This window comes from Eleginops maclovinus, chromosome 5, assembly GCF_036324505.1.
Source record: "Eleginops maclovinus isolate JMC-PN-2008 ecotype Puerto Natales chromosome 5, JC_Emac_rtc_rv5, whole genome shotgun sequence".
Taxonomy (NCBI): Eukaryota; Metazoa; Chordata; class Actinopteri; order Perciformes; family Eleginopidae; genus Eleginops; species Eleginops maclovinus.
In genome coordinates this window covers 22,432,685-22,455,696 of record NC_086353.1, presented here as the reverse complement: position 1 = coordinate 22,455,696, position 23,012 = coordinate 22,432,685, and the positions used below count along the sequence as shown (strand labels likewise).

General features: G+C 41.0%; 1 protein-coding gene across 1 annotated transcript in view; it reads left to right on the top strand.

The window, feature by feature from the left end:
- Positions 1–23,012, top strand: part of xylt1 (xylosyltransferase I) — an 84,257-nt gene that overhangs the window by 42,664 nt on the left and 18,581 nt on the right. The window contains exons 2-8 of the mRNA XM_063882751.1: positions 935–1,511; positions 7,697–7,869; positions 8,554–8,756; positions 13,776–13,856; positions 16,411–16,627; positions 17,036–17,212; positions 21,784–22,049. Of these exons, the coding sequence (XP_063738821.1) occupies positions 935–1,511; positions 7,697–7,869; positions 8,554–8,756; positions 13,776–13,856; positions 16,411–16,627; positions 17,036–17,212; positions 21,784–22,049 (1,694 nt within the window). The remainder of the gene's footprint in view (positions 1–934; positions 1,512–7,696; positions 7,870–8,553; positions 8,757–13,775; positions 13,857–16,410; positions 16,628–17,035; positions 17,213–21,783; positions 22,050–23,012) is intronic.

Here is a 23,012-nt window from a genome sequence, read left to right as displayed (position 1 = left end):
CCACACCTCACATTGCACTTAGCTCTCCCTCTACATTTTCCTCCTCCTCCCTTTCTTTGTGTCTTGTAAATGGAGAAACACATCAGGGATCCCTCTTGTTATGAGCTCTATCTTTCCTGTGCTGGTGTTTGGCATACCGTTCCCCCTCCCCCCCTCCCTGCCTCTTTCTTTTTTGTGTCTAGCAAGGTGTGCAACAGCGGCAGGCAGCTTTCTTAGTTTTCCTGTTTGATGCACCGTGGCACATTTCACTGGAACAAGCCAGCGCTTCCCGGGAGCAGAACTCGTACCTCGTGTCAGCGCTCCGTCGCCTTGCACTCCACCACTCTCACTCATTACCCTCTTTCCCCTCTCTGCTCTCCCCTGTGCCCCTCCTTCGCTTTCAGCCTATTCTGCTGGAAAGATACGGAAATTGTACATCCAGACGTTCACACACACTCTCACTATCTCACATTTACAGACGCACCGAGTTGACAAGTGCAGCCTTTACAGTCACACGCCACACAATTTCTTCAGGTTCTCAAAACTTGTACAAGGTGTACGCAAATAAAAACAAACACTAACACAAACTCACACAGTCGTGTTCCGGCCTTTGTCCTTTCTTGGTAATCTGTTTACAGAGTGCGTTGCCCATTTGAGGGAGAATGTAATTGAAACTGAGGCTAATCTGATGAAGGCACGGAGCGACAGAGCCCCCTCGGCCCTGCATCACCCCTAGTCAGTTTGCACCTTGTAGTCCGTGCACTTAAAACCTTGCTACTTAATTTCATGCCTCAAGGTTCAATACAGCGCTGCCCACTCATACATGCCACATTGATTGTTAATCCGGCATTTGATATGCACCACGCTCACTCAGTTCTGATTTCTTGTTTGTGTCCTCCCTCCTCCTCTTTTCTTTCTTCCCTCCACTAACATTGCTTTTCTTGTCTTCCTCCAGGATGGATATTACTCCCACCGGCCCAAGGAGAAAAACAGAGTGGACAGCAACAACGAGAACTCTGTACCCAAAGACTTTGAAAACATAGACAATAGTAACTTTGGAGCGCGCTCGCAGCCACACCGGCAGTCTGTAGGAGCCACCAGCAGCAAACAGCAGCGGGAGCATCTGCAGGAAAAAGCACATGCCCAGCAGCAGGCCTGGCGGGACATCTCCCCGAGCCGAAACTCAAACGAGGTTCTGCCGGTAGGCCACCAGACACTGGCCCTGGGCAACAATGTCTCCCACCATGGAGGTGTCGGGGGAGTGTCGCAGCAACACTACCGTTCCTCACAGGCCCAGCAGGCCGAGTCACAACACAGACATCAGCATCCGCACAAGAGGCAGGCGACCGCAGCGCCGCTGGAGGTGACCTATGATGAGCCACCCAAGTGCGAGATCAGCGGGAAGGAAGCCATTTCGGCTCTATCCAGAGCTAAGAGCAAGGAGTGCCGGCAACAGATCGCAGAGGTGTACTGCAGACACAAGGAAGGGCAATTAATGCCTGAGAAGGTCACTCGCTTCTGCCCCATTGAGGGTGAGGCCACCATTTGAATTCATTTGATTGATTATCTGATTTAATTTATTACAAATCGTTAGTCCGTGTGGTTTGTGCAGTCACTTTGTATTCTTCACACAAATTGTAGGACAAAATGGGTCGATATCTATCAAGATTCCCAACACTTGGGGCCACCTGAATGTTGAGTTCCATGTGGTTGTTTTGTGTGATAGCATTTAGCGTGTACATTTGGATCCAACCTAAAGTATTTCTATGACATTTCATAATGAATAAATAATCAACAATCAAAGTTGCCTGGAATGAAAACATCTTGGGTTTGGGGTGGTTGGTTATGGTTTGAACCATTACCATACAAGTACCGAAACCATTACCCTCCCAAGCTTTCATTACCCCCCTATTTCATGATCTTTGTTTGAACGAACCTTTCAGTCATGTAAAATGCCACCGCGGAAATATGTGATAATACCATTTCCAAAACTGAGCTTTACTTAACTGGTGTTTCCCACTTTTAACCAGTGAGAAATACAAAAGTAACCACTTTGAAAGAAAAGCTTGGGGTTATGTAAGACCCTTTTGCTTAGAGTGTAAGAATCAGGTAAAGAAAAAGGGTTGTAAGTAGGAATACAAGACACGGGCTTTTTGATATTTGATATTTTATTTTATGCAACTTATTTTGGCAGATGCCGATACCAATATAGACACATTATATTTTTTTCCACTTCCTTTTATAGAACATCAATTCTCTACATTTCATCTACAATATTGGATTTGAAAACCTTTCCACAGCTTATATCAATATGCCGATATCATAGAGTATCCATAGTTTATATACTTCACAGTTTTCTTTTCTTTTCATAGCTCTAGTTTAACGTCTTACAAATATAATGTTGGTTCAGTCAACAAAATGTTCTTATTCAGCTAGTGGACAAAGAAACACTAACACTGTGTTTCTGTTCATGCTCAGGCCTTTCTTCCAAAACACATTATGTACAGTATGTATGAACTCATATCATTTTAAGATGTATGAGGGTAGATTAGTTTTCCTGTTGAGACACAGGAGCCACCTGTAACAGCTTCCTACTGTTGTGCTCCTGAAACAGTTGGTCATCTCAAATCACTTCAAAAATCCCTTTAAAATTGATTGGATATCAATGAGAAAATATATTTTTTTCCTTGAGTTGATGACTCACTAAGATAGAAGTTACAGAGTCAAATCTCCTGGAAATGAAATCTTTCCGCTCTTCATAAAGTTGGACATTTCATTGTGCTCTCATTATTTGCGCCTAATCTCTGCTGAAGTAAATTATTTTCAAAGCAAAAAAAAGAAACAAAAGTCAGGAAATGCGTTTTTGCCAAAATATAATTAGTGGAGTAAGTTGTTGGAGAAAATGGGGATAGTGCTTGTATTTTCTCTCAAATTGGTTTCTAATTTTCATTTTTTTTGTTTAGTTGGCCACAGTACAAAGATTATCCTCTTTTTTTTTTCAAGCTGGTGCACACAAACACACACTCGTTGGCTTTTTCTTCTCTATGAAATTATGGACATCTGCAGTCCGGTTGTGGACCTGTAAACATAATCTGTTGCGGCTGCCGCCGTTGATGGGCGACTCGCATCAGCAACCATGTTGAAGTTAACAGCAAGCGCACACACACAGGCATTTACATGCATGGGAGTATACTGAAGGCTGCATGGACAGCAGGGAAGGAGGAGAAAGCTATTATACATCCTGCCTGTTCTACTTTCCTTCCTCGCCCATGTTTTTAGAACTCAAGAAGGCACTGTGACTTACCAACTTTTGTACATTCCCCATCCCAAGAGCAGGAGTATCGTTTCTGTGCCCAAACTACTGTCATCTCACACAGCAACGCATCATCCCACTCACACTGACAGTTTGATCAGAGGAGACAAATAAATTGAAAAGGATTTTTCACTGGTGGCTGAGCTGCAAAAACACGACAGCTAAATTAAATCACTTTTCTTTCCTACTCTCGGCCTGCCTGCCTGCCTGCCTGCCAAAGTGTTATCTCTCTCTGTTCCCCTTCTCTGTTCCCCATGCCAATTCAAGTCCTAACCTTGTTAGCAGAAAATTGTTCAATTTGGTTTGATCGGTATGCCGTCCTTGAGGCCTTGGCTAGATTAGCAATTGTGATAGCTTGGGTATTAGCGTCATTTAATACAGCAGGAACATGTTTAATCTATTTGCCTCCCATATGCTAACTTGGCTAATAATAATGTAACTGGGCTGCGCTGCTTCCCCAGGAGTTTTAGCTGGCAGTGACCTTTCAGCAATGTAGCTTTAACCTAATGGCCAATAATTTGTGTAAAGAATTTGTGATACAACTAAAGACAAACCATATTGTGAAGTTTGTCTCAGCCTTATGAGCTTTACAGCTTGTTTTACTGTTTCTCATTGTCTTTGATTAATTTGATTCACTGCTCTCACAGCATTACATTATATTTCATTTGGCTGATGCTTTTATCCAAAGCAAATTACAATAAGTGCAAAAATATAGAGAATCAAACTCCGAAAATCAAGGATATATTCACTTCAAGCAAGTCCTATCATTGTAAGTGCTGGTGAATTTGTTACAAGGCCTAAGCTATCTTTATAAGGTGCGTCTTTTTTGTTGCAAGAATTTAATTGCCAAGATGCAATCAAAACAGATGCGTTTTCAGTTTGCGACGGAAGATTTTCTGTTGTCCTGATGTCAATGGGGAGCTCATTCCACCAATCAGGAGCCAGGATAGCAAACCGGCGTGTTGTTGAGGGGAACCTGGGACCCATTCGTAGAGATGGAGTAGCAAGCCGGTTGGCTGACGCCGAGCGAAGTGCACATGATGAATTGTATGGTTTAACCAAGGCCTGGATGTAGGAAGGGGCTGATCCCTTCACAGCTCGGTAGGCCAGTACCAGTGTCTTGAAGCGATTTCTGGCAGCCAGTGAAGGGAGTGAAGGAGAGGTGTGTTGTGGGAGAACTCGGGGAGTTGAAGACTAGTCGGGCTGCATCATTCTGAATTAGCTGTAAAGGTCGGATGGCGTTTGCAGGTAGACCAGCCAGGAGGGAGTTGCAGTAGTCGAGGCGTGAGATGACCAGAGCCTGGGCCAGGGCCTGGGTTTCATTTCACGCCACAACTGTCAGCTGTACTGTACGCAGCTTAATGCTCAATTAGTGAAGCATTTTGCGGACAAAGAGCCTCAAATGTTTTGCTTAGCAGGTTGTTGTCATCCAGCACCTTGTTCAGTGAAGGTGTTAACTGAAGATAGGATTGTTTCTTTGTAAAGTAAGGTTCATTTTGGTTGGTACTTGGTACGTTGGGCAGCATTATGCTGGTTTGCTCAATCCTCAAATGGGCATCACAAAAACTATTTTTTACATTACTGTACATCCATATTATGCTGTTATTACACCCAAAATACACATTAATACACCCTTATTACACCGTATTTCACCTGCTTTCCACCTGTCACACCATTATTACACTGTATTAAAACCTTAATATACCCTTTTTATACACTAGTATTACACCCATATTACCCCCATGTAACACCCATATTACACAGTAATACGTCCATGTTCCACCATTATTACACTATTATTTTATTCAACACATTTTACATATGGAAACTGACTGTCCAAAGACTGTATCCCCCAGGAAACAGAAATCATTTAAAGGTTACCATATTAGCTGGTAGTTTGCCGGGTTTTGCTGGATGTGTAGTAAGGCAACTTTTTGCTAACATGTTCTTAATTTCAACTCAAGAGAGGATAGTATTCAGTGTTCCCCCAAGTGGCCTTTATTCCAGCTTTAAATATATAATATACTTTATCGAATTTCACCACTGTGGATCAATAGGGGTGTATCATATTTTTAAAGAAAAGGAAATTAAGTGTTTTATTGTATTTTTTAAAATCAAACCCATGGATATTATTTATGTATGCCATGCTGGCTCTGCTGATGGTTCGATGTAGCAGACGCCATCCCCGAGACATTTTCAAATGCAATTTGGAACAAGCCCTTTGGGATAAAGCTCAGCTCTTGTTCTAACCTCTCTTATGTGCTGTTAAGATGGAGGGCTGGTAAGAGCCCGAAGTTACACAAGATGATGGAGGAAGAGAGCGGGGTGATAGCAGATGAGGGAGAGGCCGTTTAAAAGATTGATGGCGATGGGAAGCATGATGAAGAGTGATGAGTTCAAGAAGAGGGCTCCTTTCAGAAAAAGGCCCGCAGTGCCTTCAGGTGCAGAAAAATACTACACGTCAAGCTCTTCTGCAGATAAACACACATGCTCGACAAAACTGACGGTAAAATTTAAGTTCTCTCTCTCACACACACACACACACACACACACACACACACACACACACACACACACACACACACACACACACACACACACACACACACACACACACACACAGCAGTGCTCATTAGTTCAACTAGCTAGCATAGCACACACTCTCAAAGTGCTTTGTGAAGCGACTGGCCAATTATCCGTGTGCAAAGCAAACCAGTGAACCTTCTGAGCTGGCCACCAATTACCGCTCAATCTGATACGGCTCACAGCAGATTTCCCCCATGAGCTGTCACACACACATAGACCTACACACACACGTAGAGAGAGAGAGGGAGATGCGAGTAATAATTATGAGTGACTGACAGGAGCCACAGCCAATTGGAGCCAAGGGAGCGTGTCATTAACCCAACCTTGAGGTCAACCTTTAAACAAAGCCATGTTGGACACCTGCCCTTAAATTTGAATGAATGAGATTAATTAAACGGGAGGGAAGAGGCCTTTTAGCCGGTCGCTGTCAGCTCATAAAGAGCCAGCATGTCTGACACTAGCCTTTTAAATTTTGAGTAATTACAGGAGCCTCAGGGCCATACAGGGAGAGGAGCCGGGAGGGGCATTTAAAAAAAAAAGTGCACTCAGGGGAATAAACAGCCAACACCTCAGAATTCCCTCAGCTTCGTCTATTTCTTCAGCACTGGAGGCTCTGGGGAACTGAAGTCCCAAATTATAGTCATTAATCTACCTAAGGCACGTTCTGTAAACAACCATGTCTCATAAACTGCATGTGCACATTTGCTGTAATAACTGAGGTTAAAAACAAACAATGTGTGTAATCTAAAGTTGTGGGATCATGCAGTACTGCTCAAGTTTTGAGGTGCAAGTGTTTGTCTTAGTGCGGTCTAGGGTGGTACGAAACCCCACAATGGAGCTATATGAGGTTACCAGCGGCTCTCCACAGATTGTTGGAATTGTTTAATTTGATAGTGGCTTGGCAAGCCGCGACCAGGGTGGTGTTTGCTTTGTATGTTTATTTTGTCATTTGTTTGAAATCCAAGGCATCTTCTATGAGTTTTGTGAGGAATGATGGCCCATTGTCAAACGGTGCTCCACCCCGAAAACCCCAGAGGAATTGCTTATAGGATTCCTGTCTGAATGAGGATAGTAGTTACAGTGTGTGTAAGGCTCTTGTTGAAATTGCCATAGTTCCAGTTCAATCACAGAAGAAAACCGATAAGGGAGTAATGGTTTTGTGCTCATGCTTTTGTAGTTCCACAGTAGGGATGAAATAGCTGTCTGAATTTCATTTTTGTGTGTTTTATTTTTTTTAATTTTAGTTGTCCAATTACTTTTGTTCCTTGTGCATTTAAAATCACACACGAGTTACAAAACCACAGCCTGTCACATTCAGTGTTTCTCAAGCCATTAAGGCTACATAATAGTCCTACATGATAGAGAGCATATATTTATAAAAACATGCACTTCCTCAGTTCCGACTGTGGCAGGAGAGACAATGTAAAATACCTACTGAATGCTCAGTTGTTATAGAGCTGTTAATTAATATGAATATGCTAATCATACCACTCTGCTACTTAATATGTTGCCGAGCAACCTTGTTTTGAAGCTATTTTCCATATTGTTTATTGAAAGAATTACACTTTATTACAATTATTACATTATTCCTTATCCCTGAAAGATATTTATAGGTGCTCCCCCATTATATGGTAACATATGGTGCTGTTTGTGCAGCCTCTCATAGGTAATCATGTAATTTACAGATTGATTTGGCAATCAAACACGCAAACAACCCCTGGTTATATTACTGATGCAATGTTGTGTGAATATGTCATTAATACAAGATGTGTGTTCCCTGGTGTTGTTACATAAATGTTGTCTTGTCTTTTCTTACAGGTAAAGCTAATGCTAATGTCCAGTGGGATGAAGACTCTGTGGAGATCTTTCCTATAAAACCAGTCAGAATAGCATTTGTCCTGGTGGTTCACGGACGGGCCTCTCGCCAGTTTCAGCGCCTCTTCAAAGCCATCTTTCACACCTCGCACTACTACTACATACACGTCGATCAGGTGAGCCACAGAGAGGGGAAGAACATGATGTACCTTCACTGTGAAACATCTTGAGGCCGTTCAAATTAATCGTTGCATCATTGGAAGTTTGAATACACAGTCCAACTTCGTGTAAGAATGGAAGTCCTAAGAGTATTATTCATTTCCCAACTGTCAAAAATCTAAAGAACTTAGATATTGCTTCTGATGGACAGTAAACCTACACCTCTAGTCAAAGTTGTGCCACATTGTGTGATGAACTGCAGTAAATACCATTTTTACAGAGTTATTTTGTGTACATTTTATTTTGCTGAGAAATAATAGGGCAGCCAAATATCACGTTTTTAATAAATGCAACACGCAACATTTTTATTTATTAAACTCCTTATCAGAAAAAATGTAGTTTATGCAAGTTTAGCATGAATTAATGTGATCTTTTGGTGTTAGCATGACTGCAATGGATTATTGATAACTTTTTGCCTTTACTCGGCTCTCTAATGGCCTAATTTTCCATACCCCATTCACTAACAATAAGAGTAGATCATAAAATGAACTCCCTTATTTACTGAACTAAGAATAAGTTGGTATTTCAATCAGGAGACACTGAAAGATCTGCTCTCCCAATTACAATGTTCTTTGTTTGTCAATAACATCAATCTCTTGCTATCAGACATTATCTTCATTAGTGTGATCGTTTTGTTCCAGCGCTCCAACTATCTGCATAGACAGGTCCAAGCCTTGGCTGCCCATTATCCCAATGTGAGGGTGACACCCTGGCGCATGGCCACCATCTGGGGCGGTGCCAGTCTGCTGACCATGTATCTCCGCAGCATGGCTGACCTGCTGGCCATGAGGGACTGGAGCTGGGATTTCTTCATCAACCTCAGTGCTGCCGACTACCCCATCAGGTAACAGAGTGGTTTTTTACAGCAATTGGAGTTTAGTAAAGGGTTTTAGGTGAGACCTCACTGAGGTTATTTATATTTGATTAGATTTTTTTTGTCACAGCAGCATGTTAACAGGCGTTAACATGAGTTAGAAATATAATAAAATAAGAAAAACATGTAATAAACATTTTAACAATAAAAATATACATATCAACGGTAGAACGAACATATAAATAAATAGACTTCTAAAGAATACACAATATAAAATACATAGAATACAGGGATTTTGCTGGAAAAATATAGTATGAGGGTGCTAACGTCACTTCCGGTCAAAGTTACGGCCCCTTGGAAAATAATAGTTTCTTCATTTATTCTGAGCTCCGTAAAAACACAGCCGACGGTCCATAAAACTGTGGAATAGGTTAGAATACTCTATAATACTACTCAAACAAAAAGGTATATACATAGGATACTGTATGCATTACAAATGTGTACAGAGTAGTTGCAGTTTTAAATTAAATTAAGGTTAAAATTGATGTCGTGAGGTAGTGTGAGAATAATATGTGCACAAGTCTGGTAAAGGTGGATTCCAGAAAAGAAAAAGAAACTATGAAGCTGTGAGTTCTCTGCTAGCCAGACAGGAGGTGTTGTTCAAAATTTTCCTGTAGGGAAATGAACCGAGGTGTAAGCATCTACAGTTATATCTGTGACAAAGGCACAACAATAGCAGGGCACTTTCAGCCAATATGCTAGCAGTAATTCAATACACACTGGTATGGGTTCCTGCGGTTAACTGTGAGCTTTAAATAAAGAGTCACTCCACACCAAACAGATCAATGAGGTAGAACCTCTGCTTCTCTCAAACACTGTTCGTTCACACTTTCTCTTCGAATACCTGCTCCTTTGCTCACACTCCGTTGAAAGGGTTACATGGTGAACTGATTAGAATTTAATTGCGCAGGGTCAATACCTATCGACTTCCCAACCCTGTTGTGTACTGTACGGTACTAAAGTCATCTCCACACCCTCCAAAACATACCCTTTAAGAGGCTGTAAAAGGTAATTAAAGTCACTTAGGGTACGTGAACTGGACATGAAGTCATGGAAATGGCTATTGGAGGAGACTGACTCTTTTTATTTATTTTTTGCAAGTTTATAGTCCTTTTGAGAGTTCAGGGTCTGCTGGGTTTTTGATGTAGCTCTGCAGCAGCCAATTAAAATCCTCCTATTAAGGGGAGAGTTATCTCTTCTGCACAGCCAGATGTCCACCAGTTGAGTTTAGACAGGCTGTAATGGCCGCTGGTCAGGAAGAAGCTGGATCTGATGTCTCCACAGCTGGAGCTAGGATGCAGGGGCAAATGTGGATTTTATTCAAAGATGGGTTTTTTGTTATAGGGATGTTTTTCCATATACCCATGAAGTTCAGCATCTGTCTGTATACATGTGTGCATATTTATCCTGTCCGTGCGTCTGTCAGCGCATGATTAAAGGTGTTTGCGAGTGCATGCACCGAGACACTGTTTTCTTCCCGTCTTTTGCATCCTCATTTGCATGAGGGTGATGTTCTTGCGAAAAAGGCTGACAGTGAAGGTTTTAAGCCCCATCTGTTGGGAAACGAAACGATTGATGGAGGGAAAGACGGAGCGAGAGACAGAAATGACAGGGAGAGGCAAGGAAGCGAGAATAAGCAGTTATAGGAAAGGGGAACAAGAACAGTTTTAGATCCATGCAATTTAGAAATATGTAAATGCAAATCTTGTCTTTGCTAAGCAAGTGCATTTGAAACCACAGCTTGATTTCACTGTGTATTTACTCATGTGAACTGTGGTCCTTTTAAGTGGCAGGCCTGGGTTCAGATCTCTGTTGGAGGGGGCATCCTACTCAAGTGTCCTCAAGCAAGAAACCAAAACCCACTCAGCTGTTTTGTCGCTGATAATCCTCTCTGATTTTCTTTTGAGACATTCACCCTAGAAAATAAACACCTCTGCATTACATTGTCATTATGAAGTTACTATAGCACACTACAGCCCGGAGCAATAGTACTATGGTGGAATAAGCAGATGCCTTAATCTAGTCGGACTGCAAATGTAACCACGTGTTAAGATGCCAGGTTGCTTATCAGGACTGCTGTCCTGCATTTGCAAAATGTCATTTATTTAGCTGAAAGTTAATATCCTGAATGTGCACCTTTAAAGGGTTAGGGTTAGTTTATGTTTTTCACTACTAGTATTCACTACTGTTTTATATCGCCATTAGACAGCCATCTCAAGCAGGACACCCATTCTGTTAACTATGATCTTTTCTCCAGATTCCATCAACAAAAACTGTCAATATTCCCTTCCCTGCAGGCCACCCTTTTTTTTTGTTCTTTATGACGTTGCTGAATCTTAGCCAACACTTAAAACATGGAAGTCACACAATAACCCAAACTAACTAACTGATCAAGGCAGCGGTAGACCAGAATCCCCCATGTTCTGGTAGGTCGATGGAGTCTGCTGACTTTGAGTGCTGTCTAAAAGAAAGGTAAAGCAGTGAAAATATTGTTCTCTTTTTTTAAATATAGCTTACACTTAAACAGCTATTGATTTATTTTGAGGTGGCCGAAATAAGGTTTTGTTGCTGCTTTACTACTGTGCTGGTACTCCCGCTTTACTCCAAACTGGGGCCGTCATTGACTGTAGGTAATACACTGACTTTGGATAGGGGACGCCGTCAGAGCTACTCTTAAGAGTGGTTTAAGTATTCTTGGTCACAGACTTTCCAAATGTCACTTGTTTTTCATTTTTGACCATACAGTACAGGAGCAGGCACTAAAGGTATGTGAAGGGGGGGGGGGGGGGGGGGGGGGTTGTGCACGCTGCCCTGACCACTGCTGTTGTTATCAGTGGGACTGGAGACAAGGATTATTTCCCCTCTAATTCCCTGATAATGTCTGTCCTGCCGCATGGATGGCTCTCAAAAGGCAAACCCAGAGCCCCTCACACCAGCACAGGGGCTGTGTCCGCGGGGAGATATACCATTTGTGTGTGTGTGTGTGTGTGTGTACTGTGTGTGTGTGTACTGTATGTGTGTGTATGTCTGTCCAGGGAGGACAGAGGATGAGTTACACGCTTGCCCGAGTGCAACCCTCTTTCCCAGCTTTAATCTACACAGTCTCTTTCCTTTACCTCTTTCTTTCTTTTCTTAAAAGCCCCTTTCATAGACTTCAGAGCGGCTTTTAAGAAGTCTGAGCTTTGAGCTTTTGAGACAATGACTGGCTGCAGGCGTCGTCTCGTCTAATCTCTGCCACTTTGTCATCTCTCTCTCAGGGAAAAAGTTGTCTCATATTTGGGCTTTGTTCCATAAGTGATAGGTGACATTCCCTGTTGCAAAAAAAAAAAGCCTTTATAATTCATATTTTAATTTAAAAACATAAGAAGCAGTGAAAACAATAACTATTTATAACCTGCTCTCCCTCTCTAGAATGGTATATTAAAAGTATTTTTTATATAAATGTTTATAATTCATTTACCAGATAGACCATGATAGGGAAACAGTGGCATAATCTTGAAGTGTAAACTGTAGTGCTATTGAAAAATGTGCACATTTCATACCTACCAGATGGAGTTGAGCTCACAGCGGAGTGTGTTTTACAGTAATATGTGCGTGTGAACACCGCTGTGAGACAGGGCAGCCACAGGGCTGACAGTAAGCAAACTAGACCCAGTGGACGGGGTGACCACTCAGGTGGCAAATCTGGAGCTTGACATGAATTCCCCTCGCTCTGTGTGTGTGTGTGTGTGTGTGTGTGTGTGTGTGTGTGTGTGTGTGTGTGTGTGTGTGTGTGTGTGTGTGTGTGTGTGTGTGTGTGTGTGTGTGTGTGTGTGTGTGTGTGTGTGTGTGTGTGTGTGTGTGTGTGTGTGTGTGTGTGTGTGTGTGTGTGTGTGTGTGTGTGTGTGGGGCTGCGTGCCTACAAGCATTTGTGTGTCTCTGTGCCAGTACGTTGCATTGTCTATGTGTGGGAAGCAGAGACAGAGAAGCCTGCATGTGTCTGTGCGGCACATCATCAGTTAGGCTTTATGGCTCAGGACCTCCTAAGATAAGCCCCCCAGGCTGTGAAATTGCTCCTTGAAGAGAAAATGACATTAATATGCGTTTGTCCCTCCCCCCAATGATCCTCAAGCTTTTTACCAGAGCCTCGCTGCTCTTTTAGCGGGGCAAGCCAAGCCATCATGAAAAGCTCCACCACAGAGGAAATGTTAGCACCATTGACTGTGGAGTAGCCTGCAGAGCAAAGCTTTTAGCCTGTCTGCCCCCGTGTAAGAGCGGGTAGACTGCTCTATAATGGAAGAGCAGCATGGAGTCATTCATCAAAATCATGGATAGCACAATCTTTTGTATAATCCTAAATAGTTTTAACGGCGTGAAGGGACTGAAAGGCTGATGCTGGGAAGCCGATGTCTGTGATTGTGATTTAGAGCACTTTTTCTCCAAGATATTAAAGCCCATCTACTCAAAAACATGTTTTGCTTATTCACATTGATATTTAAATTCCACTGTGATGGGTTTGTTTTACCTGCTGAAGGTCTAAAATCTGAGTTTAATGCTTATCCTTGGTGACATCACTTCTAGATTGGAGAGGGTCATGCTGCAGTATGCAACTTGTGCAAATTGTGATGTGGAAAATGTAGGGAACTTTTGAAAAATGTATTATTTTCATTTAGGGAGATAAAATGTGCTTTACTTTGCCAGACCCTAATGGCAAATGGCATTTAGTCCAGGTTATTTTGAATTACAAGGAGCATTTTCAACAGGCGCAGACTGGACATAATTGGATAGACCTTAAATATAAGAGCAATGTAGTGCTAAGTGATGATGTAAAAATGTAAACAATACGAGTTACTTCACTGTTGTTAAGGAACTTTTTTTGAAAGCCACCCATAACAGATGGATTCATTTGCATAATGTTCTTCTTCGTTACAGTACTGCAAAATTAAGGTTCCAGTTTGGTCACCCCATATGTTTTCCAGTCAAGAATAAGTCCTTTTTCTTCCATTTCAGGACCAACAACCAGCTGGTGGGGTTCCTGTCCAAATACAGAGACATGAACTTCATCAAGTCCCACGGCAGGGACAACGCCAGGTGAGAAGCTCATTTTTAAAACTTTATTTTAACACCCTAACCTTCCTCTTCACTCTGTGGCTCGCTCCCTTGTCTTGTTCACTCACACACAGCATTACCTAAGCACCACGCCGTGCCCTCCTGCCAGCATGGCGTGGTCACTGAATCATAATACAATTAGCTCCCATCTGTGGCTTCATTAATTAACCTTCTTGGTGGCGTGAGCTAGCGAGGTCGTTGCCAGAGCGGCTTTTCTCTGCTGCAACCCTTTAATTTCTGCATCATCACACCACTGCGACAAACTAGTCATCGCCTGACACCGTGGGCTAAATAAAACACCCCAAAAACATTTGAAAATAAAAATATAGATATTTTCAGCATGGATGCATGAGTCATTGTGACTCAGCAGTACCTTTTCTCTATTTGCAGTCAACAGTTTTTAAATGAGTGCTGTTTTTTTTCCTGATTCTATTTGGTTTAAACAACAATAATGATCTCGGTAATCCATCTATATTGCAGATGTAATTTTAGTTGCACCATAATGTAATTTGAACCATTGTATTTGCACTATTTTATGTATTTTCTCTTTTATGCAAGTATATTGACAACTAAAAATCCATCTGTTGCTCTTGTATCTTGACCAAACCTCGCTCAAAAACTAAAAAAATAAGTACTTAAAGTGGTCTAAACCTTTTGAAACTAATGCACCAGCACTTACAGTGGTTTGGTTGATTTGAAACGCATGTACGTTTGTTTCTTGTTGTTCTAAAAAGAAAAATATGTAAGTTCTTGTAAGTCGTTTTGGATAAAAGTGTTAGCTAAATGAAATGAAATGTAATGTAATATTGTATGTTGCATGTTTGGAGTTAGCCTGGGGCCTAAAATAAGATATTCATTGCCAACAGCTACACAGAAGCTTTTGTGCAGAAGACAATTAGGACTTTGAATCTTTGAATATGTAATGGCTGAATCTGAAATATGCATGAGTGCATTTCTAAAATGTGGTCCACGTATGTTTGTCTAAGCCACAAGGTCAACACATCAGCAGTGTTTGTCAGCGTTCAGGTAACAGAGGGAACAGTCTGACCCGGCTGACCAGAATTTGACTCCCTCCATCAACACTTGATCCGTTGGCAGGAGTAACACCATCCATTATGCATACAGGGTGTCACTCGGCCTGTTGCTGATAAAATCGCAAATGACACATTTTTCATGTCGTCTCAGGCCAAGGATAGGACACAAATTCACAAAGTAAAGTCAGTTTGGGATTTAATGTAACACTAACATAATATGAATAAAAGTTTAACCCCTGAACCAAAGCTGGTTCAGGGCTTCTTCTTGCTCCTGTCACATTTTACTTCCTTCAATTCATATAAGTCCTGCACCTCTATGGATACAACACTGTCAGGGCTAGAAGTAAGGGGAACTCGAATGTGTTTTGTGCAGGACAACACATTAATGAAAGAGAAAAAACTAAACTTGAATTTCTTTCATAATTTATTTACAGAAAAAATAAATATGTGTGTATATATATATATATATATATATATACACACATATTAGCGCTGGGCAACGATTACATTTTTAAATCTTGATTAATCGCAAAATTCAATAATGAATTCAAAAGTAGTGTATTGTGCACTTTTATAAAAAGTACTGCTATATAAACAAAGTGCAGCAGTATTCCCTTTACACAGTAGCAGTTGGAATATTTCTTGTAAATCTCAATTTAAACATTAATTAATGTAATCCAATCAAATAGAAAACCAGACTTTTTTGCCTCAAAGTTTTTGGCTGAATTTTTCTCATGTCACTGTTGGTTTATGCCAAGTCATTAGCGACTTCCCACTTGCGCTGCTTTGTGCAAAATGTGATATTTGCTACAGGACCTGTTTAGTGCAAACTATTCATTTTTGGCAAACTTTGAAATAAGACTTGTAGAGTGAAAATGTATTTACAGCCTAGATCTTTTAGCCTAGATATAGTAATTCTATTTATATAATATATATAATTATTGTTGTAGTTTGCTGATGGAAGCCTTGATCACACTTAATATGTTCAAAGACCATCAGAAAGTTAAACAAATCTTAATATTGAAAATGTCTTTACAGTTTTTCTTTAAAAAGCTTTTCAAATTGCTTTTGGGTTTAAAATATCAACATCACATCTGTAATCTGTCTTTGTTGAGTCATGTCTACTTGAACATACCTTACAGTCTTTTTTTTTTAGTTCACCTCATCTTTTAAACAATTTTCTCCCTGATATTATTACAAGCATTAGTTTTTTCCCCATTGAAACAGCACAATGTTCGCTGAAGTGCACCTCTTGTGACAAGCACACGTTCATTTCCGCAAAGTAAAAGTAGAATTGGCAAAAAATAAAAAATAGCTTCTGATGATTCCCAAATGTCCCAATAAATATAAACTAAAAAGTGCTTCTTTTTATGCAAATGGTGTTTTGAAAGTCTAATTTTCACCTGCTTGCTTGTTTGTTTCTCTTCAAAATAAAGGATCTCATTGTTTTTATATTTAATTATATTCAGCGGTGTAACCATATGTCTGCTTGTGCTCGCCAGGTTTATCCGTAAGCAGGGTCTGGACCGTCTGTTCTTCGAATGCGACACCCACATGTGGAGGCTGGGGGACCGTAAAATCCCAGAAGGCATCTCTGTGGACGGCGGGTCCGACTGGTTCCTTCTCAACCGCATGTTTGTGGAATATGTCATCAACTCCAAGGACGACCTGGTCACCAACATGAAGCGCTTCTACGCCTACACTCTGCTGCCGGCCGAGGTAACACACATTTACACACCCCACTTTTACACATCCAAATGTTTCGTAACCTTCCACTGACAGGCTTTGCACTCACCCTTTGTCGGGTATGGAAACAGAATACACCTTTCTCTTATCATTGCTGTATTAGATGTGTAGGGGAACTCATAGGCAGAAATAAAATCATAAAATGAAGTAATGGTGTAAAGGCTGACTTTCCAAGCGTATACGAGGATTGGATGAGAGCCGAATGATCTCTGTAGAAAGTCGATGTTTATCATGAGCTGTACCTCCAGTCTCTGCGACTCTATTTCCTCTCTGTGAATTGAATGTTGTAAAAAAGAAAAAGGTGTTCCATTTTCTAATATTGTCTTTCTGTCTTTGCCCTCTCCCCATCCCTCTTCCTCTTCCTGTATCTCCCGTCACCAGTCGTTCTTCCACACAGTGCTGGAGAACAGCGCCCACTGTGAGAGCATGGTGGATAACAACCTGCGCATCACCAACTGGAACCGCAAACTGGGCTGTAAGTGCCAGTACAAGCACATCGTGGACTGGTGCGGGTGCTCCCCCAATGACTTCAAGCCTGCAGACTTCCACCGCTTCCAGGTAACAATAACATAAAACATTAAAGTGGAATAAAAAATGTGGCTTGCCAAATTTCTGTAATGAATTTTTTGTCGAAAAGCAGGGCTAGAAGCACTGGTAGCTCTCTGCCCATTTATGAATATTATTTTTACAAATGAAATATCCTTTTTAATTTATACAAAAAAACGTCCTTACTTCCGTGGCCTATATTTTCTCATTCGGATTTAACTTAATAATAACAGAGACAAAATGTGGTGCAGGTCTCATGTCTCTGAAATGCTTAAGAAGTATGACTGCAGGCAAACCCTCCAAGCAAGGCTGATTGTACTGCAATATACAATTGCCAGTGAAACTGAATAAGTTAATAAGCTTCTTTCTCAAGGGCATAATATAAACATTTTGTGAAATGCTGGAAAATCAATATATGTATATTTACAGTATTTGTCTATATAGAGTATATAAATGCCTAAAGGTGTAACCCATATCATACGACAGTGTAAGGCGCTGTTGGATCTTGTATTGTCTCGCCAGATTCAACACTCTTTTATCATGAACATATCAATAAAATAAAGGTTGCAAGGCAGAAAAATGCTGCAGAAAGACAGTTTTGGAGTAGAAATCTTTACTTAAAGTGGAAAGGTTACCTACTCTGACAGTGAAGTGGACAAGATCCCAAGATTACATTTAGGTTCAAAGCAGTAAAATCAATCAGACACATGTATTTGCCCATTATGCTTTATTGTTCATTTAAATATCTCCAATAGCTAGTATCTAGGTTGTGATGTTAACACAGAATAACCTCCAAAAAAATAGGGATGGTTCTTAAAGGAATTTGCCACAATAAAATACAAAAAAATACAACATTTAAAAAGGAGCAAAATATAAGGACTCAATTGTAAATTTGCCACATACACAAGCAAAGATATGAAGTGTAATGGATTTTGTCTGTGCTGAAAGGGTCAAAAGAATGAATGATTGGGAGCATTATTCAAGTTAAAATAATGAAATCAAAAGGCATTTCTTGCGCCTGTGAGTAGGCGTTAAAGGTAAGGATTTATGCTTTTGTCGGACATTACATAAACCTACAAAGAAAAAGAGAAGTCAAAGGAATACATCTCTTTCAGAGGATGTTTGCAACACTCACACGCACACACGCACACACACACACACACACACACACACACACACATTGCCTCTGTATGTCGTGAGAAATCAGCTGCAGGCAATCTCTAAATTCTCTAGCTTCAAGGTCTCTCCTCCCAACCTCCTCAATCCAGCCCATTCCCACAGCTTTAACAATCAATATGTGCAAAATTATTTCTCGATTAGTATGACCCTGAGAGGGAAAAAATACCTAATAGTAATTATCCTCTTTGTGTTGAGTATGAGGGGGAGAGGAGGGTTAGTTAGCTTTTCAAAATGAGAGTGAATGAGTGGCAGTGACCCCGAGAGAAAGTCATTTTCGCAGTTTGACTCTTAATATGCTCCTAAGAACCCGTAGCTAAAGGTACAAAGTAAAAATCTGCTGCTACCGTTAAATATCACATGGAGTCATGTGGGTGCTCTGACTCACTCAACTGTCCTTCACATACTGTACAATTCAAGGCTGACCTCACCTATCCTGGCTGTCTCGCCACAGTCAGTGGAAGAACACATTACCCACAGTCCTTGGCTCTGCCTCGGGGTCTGGTTGGCACCCTATTATCAATGGAGTCCAACTTTGGGAACCAAAAGCAGCCAGGAATTAATAGGACATATTATCAAGTGCACAATCCAAGTCTTCCATTGAACATTAGCACCGCGGAAGATACAGACAAGTAAAGGAGGCTTCAATCTGGTTTTGCAGATGACAAGAATTATTCAAGGTACAACTGTTGAGTTCCCCCCGCACAGTGATTTTGAAGTGCACTCACCAGGGGAGGAGGGATTGTTCCGGAGAAAGTGCCTTTGTCTTTGTGCGTCATTGTTTAGTAGCGAGTTTCAGAACAAGTTGCATCTGGGAAGTGTGTTGGAGAGACAGCCTGTGACAGGTTGCTACTTTCAGCAGACCACTAAAGACTCTGAGGGTTTTGTTTTGATATCTGGTCTCAGAGGATTAAAGGACTACGTCACCCCAAAAATGATCATTGGTATAACCAATAACGTGATCCGTGTTACTGTGAATTTGTTAAGAAATATAGTTTTTTTTCTAACATGCATCCACGATGAACAAAGAATCCAAAAACTGAGAAAATTCTTTGGGCCAGCAACAATATCAAAACAGTTATGTTTCAGTAAAAATGCATGTATTTGGGAAGTCGTGAGCATACAACTGGATAAATAACACATGGATTATACAATGAGTTAGTGTGTCAAGACCACCTTAATGGAGACCAAGTCGTGACCAAGGCAAGACGAGACCTGGTCAAGACCAAGACCAAGGCAGGACGAGACCGAATCAAGACCAGAAGCCAGAATAGTGAGAATCCAACACTATATCATAAACTTACAATACAATGTGAAAGATCCACATCATCATAAAAAGACCCACATACAAACAGTAAGATATAAATTCAACTTGATCATATTTATTCAAAAAGTGATTATTTTAATTTAAAAACAGTAAATTGATGAAATGTTTGTGTAGCCAAATGTAATTACTTTTTATCCAATTATTTTTATTATCTTTGAATTTCCCGACATCTTCACTTCGAGACCTATATAGCTGTTATAATCCAGTCCCATGTTCACAAACATTGCAGCGCATGAGCACGAAGATTCAGAGTCAGTGAAGTCACGTAAATGGTCAATAACATCCCCAGCCGCAGCCGTGGTCTTCACATAAAATCTTGAGTCCTTTAGGTCAGAGACCGAGACGAGACCGAGACCTTTAAAGTGGTCTTGAGACCAAGACCGGTCTTGAGTACTACAACACTAGTATGAGTTGTGTCAGAGTTTGTAAAAGGAGCTTTGGATGTAGTTTTGCTGTTTGCAAACGCCATTAAATTCAATTCAAACAAGACCTTTCACAATGTTGGGATTCTTCATTCCCTGTGGAGGCATGTGGGTGAATCAAAGTTTTCTTTGTGACACCGGTAACAGGGTGGAACATTTATATACAAATGGTATTTTTTTAGGGTGAATTATTAATAGTATCATCTGATACCAAGTGAAGACTCAGACTAACCCACAGTCATCGCTCCAGTATGAGAACAGTTTACTTAATTAGCTCTCCTTTTTTTTTAGCAGCTAGCACCGTGGTGTCCTGTGCTTGGTAACGGTATCGACAAATAGTTTTGTGTCTGGGCCTGAAAAGATGCCTTTGTGTGTAGGCCAAGATGTGGAGGCGGCAGACTTCATGATGCACCATCAACCACACAAGAAACAGTGTGGCAGGGACAGAGTGTGAGAAAGACAAGGGTGGAGCGGAGGCGGCCAGACAAATACAAGGAGCTCTTGAGAAAAAGATGATAAAAGATAGATGAATTAATAAAAAAGGGACAGTACTAATGCTCTAAAGGCGTCATGTAGTTCCTGCTTTCAGGTTTTTCAGAGGCGCACTGCGCCAAATTTTTTCCCATCTTTTTACATGTCTTTCGGGGTACAAACGTACTTATTATGTAAAATTGTATCCGTCTAGCCTTTTGGGACTCCAGAGGAAGCTGGACCGAAGTGGAGGAACCAGGTTTTCACAATGAAGAAGAACGCATGGAATAAAAATAGATTACATTATATGTCTTTTCCGAACAACTTTTCCTTAACTTGGATTAAAAACATCAGAAAGACAACTAGGTACTAAGAGATCCGGCGGAACTTACACTAGATAATTAAATGAAGGATTCCTGTCCAAAACATGATAAAGAAAAGGATGTAAATATGTTACAGTGAAGCAGCGAATGCAAATGTTATTGACAGCCTAATGGTAGGACGATACTCTCCTTTTCGTTCATAAAGCATGGTCAAGAATCTGCAAAAAAAATGTAATTAAAGCACCATTTTAAATAAAAAATGTTTTAAGGTCCAGCAAGATCACTGAATTCCTTAACTTTTTTTTATGTTTCTTTCACTTCCCAAAGTGGTTCCTGTTTTAATTCACCCCGGCAGAGCAACAGGCTTACACTGAAACTCAGATTTCTGAATTACATCCTTTCTTTTCCTGTCCTTTTTTCTGTTGAGGAAGTAAAGAAATCGTAACTAAGGACTTATTTGTTGTTTGAGGTGCAATATATGACTCAGCAGCTTTAAGACATGAAGAAACTAATATTTTCCACTTCACTCGAATGAATTATTTTTACCAGAAAGTGGGTGGGGCCGTGATTTTGGCCGGAAGTTACGTTAGTGCTCTTATACTATATTTTTCGAGAAAAACCCTGCAGCTGAATTGAGTCATTATGATTTAATGTCTGTACTATTTATTCACGAATCCATCCAGAAAGCCTTTACTTCCCTTATCAGCTACTTTCTCCTGAGCTTTCTCTTTCATCCCTCCACTCACACAGCACCTCCACACAAATCTCATACATCATATTTGTTCCCCTGCCGTTGTGGCCCACCAACATTTCCTTATCCCCTCCTTTTTTTTTCTCTTCCTTATCTCTTTCCCCTCTCTGCAGCAAACGGTGCGGCCCACCTTCTTTGCCAGGAAGTTTGAGGCCAGCGTGAACCTGGAGATAGTGAACCAGCTGGACGCCTATCTGTTTGGACCCTTTCCCCAGGGAACGCAGGCCCTGAACTCCTACTGGGAGAACGTTTACGACGAGCCGGATGGTGTGGGTAGTCTTTCGGACACGAAGCTCACGTATTTCCACTCTTTCTCGAGGCTGGGCCTGGCCCGAGCTGCCACCTCTCTGCAGGGAAACCCAAAGGATCACAGCTGCAGGTTAGGCTCGTATGCAACACATATGCAAATACTCCATCAAAACATCATGACACACCTGCAACAACATCCACAGGTGCACTTCAGTGTCAGGTAGACCCGCCCATGTTGGCATAAGAAACCACAACATATCAAAGCCTTTTGTGTCACATGTCATGGTAGTAACAATGAATAGTTAGGGCTGGGAACTCTCTATTTCTTTTGTTACATAATATGGCATTTTATAGGTCATAGCAATAAAAGCTGTCCCTTTAGGCGTGTTTATTTTATTAGTGGATATGATAGAATCCCAGTGTATGGTTGAAGTGAAAAGAGAAAACCACACTATGCTTTCATATTTAATGGCCAAATATAACATTTATGCCTCTTAAGTAAGGTTTTCAACAGCATTCAGTATGTTCTCAGAAGCATCTGTCGTAGGAGCATTTTAGGTTAGCTCTGCTGTTGTTTTAATTACCAAGCGATGAAACAAAGTGATTAAAAACAGTGACAAACTACATATTCTGATTCAGAGCAGAGGTGTAAACTGCTAATTTACTGTATGTCACAGAAAGCTGCGTGACTCATAAAAAGGGATCTTTTCTTGAAAAGATAAAACAACAAACACCTGCAATTGCGGCGAACATTAAGAGTACATCTTTATGTTCATCTTAATGACATCTTTAAGTGTTAAGATTTCTTTTTCCCTTTGGAAGGATAACATAAAACCAGAACAGAACTCAGTGTGAAGGTACAAAGTCGTTTAACAATACATGGAGACGCACCGAGGTTGCCGTAAATTCTGTTGGTTGTTATCCAGGCTGCTGAGGTTAGTTTCAGAAATCAATGGCATTGGAATGCATCATGACAATGTCAAAGAGTAAATCTACTGAACGAGGATATGGGGCAGCGATCGCCCCGTATGAAATGAAATGGTTCTCTCCTCGTAAGCAGGGCGTCTATCCCCCACACCGCTGCATTGTGGGG